Here is a 6,795-nt window from a genome sequence, read left to right on the forward strand (position 1 = left end):
TAGCGCCACCCAGGGGCTGCCTGCCGCAGGGGCGCCTCTAGCGCGGGAACGGGCCCCAACCCCGGGGAGGCTCTCTTTGGCTGTGGACGCCAGCACAAGCAACGCCGGCTGGACTCCGGCCCCCCGGGCCGGGCCTGGCTTGCCTCTGGGCTAGGACGACCGACAGGGCCCAGGGCCCAAACAGCTCGGCCTTCCGGCCCCGCGGCGCGCCGGCACGCCTCCCAGCCTGCTCCTCAGGCCCGTCCTGGGGCCTCCCAGGGCCCACAGACCCCTGCAACCCGCTCCGGAGAGGCGGCGAGCCTAGCTGCCCGAGTCCTCCTGACCTTGGGCCTGTCACACTGCTGAAGGCAGCAATCTCCCAGCACTAGGCGATGGCTGCCCAGCGGCCAGGCCCGGCTCCGTTCGCTGACTTGGAAAAAACGCGTCATTCCCCTCCGGCCCCTGGAGTTGGCAGAGGCTGAGCCCAATGCTGACCGGGAGAGCTGGGAGCCAAGGCTGCCCAGCCAGGCTTCTCCGCCTCTCCAGGGCTCAGCGCGGGCAGCCCCCAGGGCACCCCCACAGGTAGAGTCCATGGACGTCACCAAGGCAGCAGATGTGTGTCAGCCTCGGGAGAGGGCCTTTGGGCCGGGACCCTCTTGGGACAGTGGAGCTGGGGCACGGCAGGTCCAAGACAGGGCGGATGAGATGTCTCCACACCTCCTGGAAGAAGCCTGAGCAGGGGGTCCCCGCCTTCCTCAGCAGTCGGCCAAGTGTGCTTTAATACCAGCTCCTGGCTCTTGTTCCCAAGATGCTGTCTTGGCAAGCCGGGGTGGGTCCCAGGAACATGCATTTTAACCAGCTCCCCAGGTATCCTGCAGAGGTGCACAGCTCCCAGCTACAGAGCCTGGCATCCAGGGACTGCCACCACGGGCCTACTGCCTCTGCCTCCAGCACCCTGCTCGGGCCCATGTCCCCAGGAACCAACAGAAATGCATCCCCTCAGCAGAAAAGCTGTCTGCTCTGAAATTTGCACCATCTCCTCCCGGGGTTCCATCCACAAGCACACAGCACACAGCTCTACAGACCCTCCCCCACAGCACCCGCCTACCCTTGCAGGCCCACTGAGCCCGTCACTGTGCCTTAGTCTACAGCTCGGGTCACATGGTGCTCAGCAGATGCTTGGGACACTCGGAAGCTGCCTAAGCCTCCAGGACTGGCCCAGCTCTCATGCCAGCCTGTCACCCTCGGACAGTGGCTCTGGCGCCTCCGCCCACTCCATGGCCACGGCTCTTGTCCTCAGCCCCGAGGTGCCAGCCCCTCACCTCGGTGATAAACAGGATGCACTCCAGGAACATGTAGTCTCTGTGGTTCTCGTTCACGGCCTTCTCGTCCACAAAGTGCCTGGGCTCCAGATATGGGTGGTCTGGGAAGCGCAAAAGGCCCTGGGCCTCAGGCCAGGCCCTAGCGCCACCAGGCACCTGGGCCAGTGCCGACACTATCCCAGGGCTGTGGTCCTGCCCTCAACCCTGGTAGGAACAGCACGGCCCTGTGCATGTGTGTCCTAGCATGCCAGGCTCCAGCTCGGCCCTCCAGTGGCACAACCCTGGACAAGTGCCTCCCACCACCAAGGCTGTTTCCCCACTGGGCAGTGAGGATCAGGATGCCCCTCCCCACCAAGGGCTGTGGAGACCAGGACCATCACTGCCATCCTGTAGGGCTCAGGGTGGTGCCTGGCACAGTCAGCCAGCAGGGGCTCCTACACAGCAAAGACCCTTCCCAAGGCCACCAAGAAGACTCAGGGAGGTAACATCCCTGAGGAACTTAGGGCAGGGCCTGGCACAGAGCAATTACATGACAAATGGTCATCATGAGTGTTGTGCTGCAGGCAGTCACTCTATGTCGCCCACCTCTGGCCCATAAAACAGTTTCAAGGCAGGGGAACACCAGAGCTTCCCGACAGGCCCCCCCATGCACAACTGGATAACGGTGGATGACGCTGGTCATCAAGTCAAAAAAGCCTCTCATTTTCAACACAAAACCCGGCAGCTGTTGCCAGGAGCGTCTCATACTTGTCCATGATGCGCCAGCAAGCGCCCTGCTCCAGCCCATGTCACTTCCCATTATCCTGGCAGCGCTTGGGCCTCCTCCCCAGCCCACCATGCCAGTGGCTGGCAGCAGCAGGTCTCTAGCAAGGGTCCCATCAGTAGGCAGCCTGATGCCTGCTCACCAAGCTGGCACTGTCTACCCTGGGCAGGAGGAGGGGGAGGGGGAAATGGTGCAGGGCACAGAGCGCAGCTCTGGCAGGGGTGGGTAAAGGAACTGTCTCCCCCAGCCATACCTATCAGCTGGGAACTGCCCCAGATAAAGGGCAGGAACTGGAAGTCGTCCAGGCCCCACACACCCTGGCTGCCTGCCGGCTCCATCCGGTATGTCTTCTGGAGCTTCCGCATCACTTCCAGGTACCTGCAGGGGACAAAGGTGGCGAGGTCGCATCGGCCCTCCCGTCCCTGGGGGTTCAGGGAGGCCAGAAGTCCTGCTTGGGAGAGGTGCTGGGCTCGACCATACCAAGAACCTCTCAAAAGAAAGCGGCTTGACTGGCCCCTCACTTGGCCTTCTTTCGGTCCGAGGAAGGGACAGAATGCTAACTGGAAACTGTACCTTGGTGCCATCAGCTCCCGACAACCTGCAGGCCCTTGGACAGGAGCCCCAGCTTCCCTAGCCCAGGCCCCCGTCTAGCAAGCAGACCACGCGTGGATCCTCACGGCCCCAGCCTTCCATTTACCAGCACTGGGCCTCAGTCACCTGTGAGTGTGCAGCACTCTGCTCCTGGGCTGCCCCACCAGCCTGCTGCCCCAGTGTGGCCAGAGTGGGCCCGAGACGGAGACACAGAGCCTGCAGGCGGCCGACCCACACCTGTGCAGCCCAGCACATTCTGGTGATGAGGGGCAGCCCAGCAGAACCTGGCTGGCTGTGTGAGCTCAGGGAGGAGACATGACCTCTCTGTGAAAGGGGAACAGGGTTGGAGTGAGGATGGCATGCTGCCTCCCCAGGTGAGCACCACCTGGGACAGCTCCTTCAGTCTACTCTGACTTGGAAGTGAGTCTGAGCCCACTGGAAGCCGGACTCTTGGACCTCCACCCACACGGCCAGAGCTTGATCAGGACAGAGACCCATGAGCCCTCAGGGGCACCTCCAGCGACCCGCCCCAGTCTGAGGAGGAAAGGGACCCCATGCTCCCCTCCTCCCCCCTCACCCTTAGGGGTCGAGTGCCTTCAAGGCTCCCCCACCTGCCCCTCGCCCTCACCGGTTGAACACCTTGAAGACAATAGCAATCTGGTCATCCACCCGGAGCACCCCAATCTTGCAGAGACAGCAGAGGAAAGCAGCAAAGGCTGCCTCGTGCCCTGCAGGGACAAAACAGCCAAGGTTGGCAGTCGTCCAGAAAAGGGACTGGAATCTTTGGGTCTCCTGAGTCCTAATCACGGAGTGCTCCTCGGAGGAGGGCATCGACATGGGGACCCAGGGCCTCTTCCTCACCCAGAACGCCCTCCCAGGCCTTCCGCAAATGCCCCCTAGAAGGCCCAAGCTGCTGACATCTTAAACAATCACTTTACTTTGCAGGTTGAATGCACTCAGCACTTCCACCCGTTACTGGCACCTACTGTGTGGGCATGCCTGGCCCTGGGGAGGGCCCTCAAAGAGTTTATGACCTGTTGGGTACAGCAGACATTAAATATACAGTTGTGACTGGTTCTAGTCTGAAGAGGCAAGGCAGGGTAGTGACTAGAAGGCATCACAGGGCCCTGCCGCAAGGGGGTCAAGATTCCCCCTAAAGAAGGGGCACTCTGCCGGGTGGCTCAGCCTGTCATCCCGCGCCTTTGGGAGGCTGAGGGGAGTGGATTGCCTGAGCCCGCGGGTTCGAGACCCGCCTGGGCAGCGAGACCTCATCTCTACAATAAATAAAAAAATCAGCCGGGCATGGTAGCACATGCCTACAATTCCGGCTACTCGGAAGGCTGAGGTGGAAGGATCGCTGCAGCCCAGCAGGCGAGGCTGCGGTGGCCAGGAGCGGCCGCTGCACTCCAGTCTGGGCGACAGAGTGAGACTCTGACTCAAAAAAAAAAAAAAAAAAAATAGGGGCACTCCTCTGACATCTGGAAGATGGATGAGAGCTGGCAGGGCAGACAGGTGTGGGAGGAGGAAGTGCATTCTAGCCAGAAGGAACAGCATAGCAAGGCCCCTCAGCAAGAACAAGCATGATCTGTGTGGAGAACCAGAAGAGGGCCAGGACGGCCTGGGCAGCAAGAGCGAGGAAGGACGTGTCATGGGACAAGGCCACCGGTCCCGCGGACTCCACGGCCACAGTGCAGAGCTCAGACTTTATTCTGTGAGCAGTGAGGAGGACGGCTGGCTTCTGAGCAGGCAGCACAGGGCCAGGGGACAGGCCAAAGGCAGCTCCTCCCTTCCCCACTCAAGCGGTCCATGCTTGAGAGATGACTGCCCAGGCTTCGGAAGGAATCCCATGGCCACACATGTGGAGGGAGGTGGGAGAGAATATTCCAGGAACTCCTGCTATTTCTGGAGAACGAGGATCCTCCAGGCTCAGTTTTCGGCCCTGGGCAGGCTTCCAGTTAAGAGCAGCCAGAGTCCCAGCACCCAAGTGCAGGGGTTCCTGCGCAACTCAGCCTCCCAAAGCGCTGGGACAACAGGCATGAGACAGCACGCCCGGCCTCAGTCTCCCTCTTCGATCTGTTTCCCTATTGGTCTTGGTCAAGCCCCACCCCTCAAGGTCTCAAGGCACTTGATAAACCTGTTCCCCTGCAGGAGGGAGCAGAGGACAGAACTCTCCTAGGAACCAGGTGTGAGAGGGCCCTTCTCTAGGACCTGCTCTGTGGCCTGGGCTCCCTCTGGTGGACCACACCCCTGGCAAGGGGAGGGCTCTGAGCCAGCAGCTTCAGGGCAGAGGGGAAGCAGGAACCCTCCTTGGCTACACTGCTGCCCCCAACCAGAGAACATGTCTTTTTTGGAGTTAGAGTCTCACTCTGATGCCCAGGCTGGAGTGCTGTGGCACAACCACAGCCACCCCAGCGTCAACCTGCTGGGCTCCGGCAATCCTCTTGCCTCTGCCTTCCAAGTGGCCGGAACTACAGGTGCGTGCTACCACCACACCCAGCTAATTTTTTTAATTGTAGAGATGAGGTCTCACCAAGTTGCCCGAGCTGGTCTCGAACCCACGGGCTCAGGCAATCCACTCTCCTCGGCCTCCAGAAGTGCTGGAATGACAGGCCGAGTCACCGTGCCCAGCCAGAGAACATGTCTCCTTTAGGGAGGCCACACACACCCTCTCCTCAAAGTCCACGTCAGCTCAACAGCATGGAGGAAGTGGCTAAGAGACAGGGTACCAGGGAGTGGGTGTGCTGTGATGCTGCCAGAGGCGGCCAAAGAGGCCATTCGTTCTTGAAGCTTCCGGAAGCAGCAGCCGTGACACACAGTAAGCGCTCAGGACAAGATGATCCGGGAGACAATGAGGTGCTCACGGAGATCTTACAGGGTGCAAAAGCCGGCTCTACGAGCATGCCGTGCCTGGGGCGTCAGCTCCCCCTGGTGGACCCGGCCCGCGCTGCAGCGCCAAGCTCCGGCTCGCTGCCCCTCCACCCCCTGCAACCTCCCAGCCCGGCAACCGCCTGGCCCAGCCGGCTCCAACAGGGAGCCCTGAGCCCCCAGAAAGAAAGCAGTGAAGCCCACCAAGCGCAGAGCCCCGCGGGCGGCGGCGGCTACCTGTGCCGTAGTCGATGCGCGTGGCATTCCCCACTGACTCCTTTAGGTAAACGGCCACCTCAGGCACAGCAGCTGCCAGGTGGGGGGGGACCACCGTGGCCACCAAGTTTTCCGCTTCCTGGCAACACAAGAGACACAGTGGTGGCAGCATCCCAGAGGCCCGGTGCCCAGACCAGCGAGCTCCCATGCTGACGGACCACAGGGGAGGCTGCTGGAGGCTCAGCTGCTGCGCCCCGTCCAGGGCACAGAGGTCTGCCAGCCAGGCAACAGAACCTAGAAAGCAGCCATCCAACGCCCCCGTCGGGTCAACGCACGGAGCCCCAGGGAACTCCAGGAGGTCAACATGAGGACCCGCAGGCGCGCCGCCACCTTCCTTCCCACTCAGGGCAGCGAGCACCCGCGCCACCAAAAGACCCACACAAGCTTGCTCACAACAGCACTGCTTCTAGCAGCCAAAACATGGAAACACACCTGAAACGTCCATCAACAGTGGAATGAATTGTGGTATATTTCACGCAACAGAATGCTACACAGCGAAGAAAAAGATCTACTGCTCCAAAAGACAATGGGGATGAGCCTCACAGACGTAACAAGACACAAAATAAGCCAGATGCTTACACGAAGTTTAAAAACATGCTAAAAATCAACTTATGGGACAGAAATCGCCAGACTGGGAGGGGGTACAAGGGCCCTCCCTGCTGCAGTGATAGAATGTTCTATAGGCTGACATAGGTGGTTAGTACATGAACAAGAACATACATAAAAACCCACTGAGCTATTTAGCCATGATTTGTCACCTTTAAGTTATAACTTTTTTTTTTTTTTTGAGTTGGAGTCTCACTCTGTCACCCAGGTTGGAGTGCAGTGGCTGCTCCCAGCCACCGCAGCCTCGATCTGCTGGGCTTCGGCGATTCTTCCGCCTCAGCCTTCCACCTCAGCCTTCCAAGTAACCGGAATTACAGGCATGCGCTACCACGCCTGGCTGATTTTTTGATTTATTGTAGAGATGAGGTCTCGCTGCCCAGGCGGGTCTCGAAC

General features: G+C 60.3%; 1 protein-coding gene across 5 annotated transcripts in view; it reads right to left on the minus strand.

Annotated features, from left to right (window-relative positions):
• Window positions 1-6,795, minus strand: part of PTPA (protein phosphatase 2 phosphatase activator) — a 22,657-nt gene that overhangs the window by 7,321 nt on the left and 8,541 nt on the right. For 4 of the 5 annotated variants that reach the window (XM_008070365.1, XM_021718404.1, XM_021718406.1 and 1 more), the window contains 4 exons: window positions 5,758-5,875; window positions 3,284-3,383; window positions 2,318-2,442; window positions 1,302-1,402 (listed from right to left, as the gene is read on the minus strand). In XM_008070365.1, the coding sequence (XP_008068556.1) occupies window positions 1,302-1,402; window positions 2,318-2,442; window positions 3,284-3,383; window positions 5,758-5,875 (444 nt within the window). The remainder of the gene's footprint in view (window positions 1-1,301; window positions 1,403-2,317; window positions 2,443-3,283; window positions 3,384-5,757; window positions 5,876-6,795) is intronic. The other variant, XM_008070358.1, reaches the window with a different exon arrangement.

The sequence above is a fragment of the Carlito syrichta genome, unplaced genomic scaffold (genome assembly GCF_000164805.1).
Source record: "Carlito syrichta isolate Samal-C Ts95f unplaced genomic scaffold, Tarsius_syrichta-2.0.1 Scaffold111594, whole genome shotgun sequence".
Classification (NCBI taxonomy): domain Eukaryota; kingdom Metazoa; phylum Chordata; class Mammalia; order Primates; family Tarsiidae; genus Carlito; species Carlito syrichta.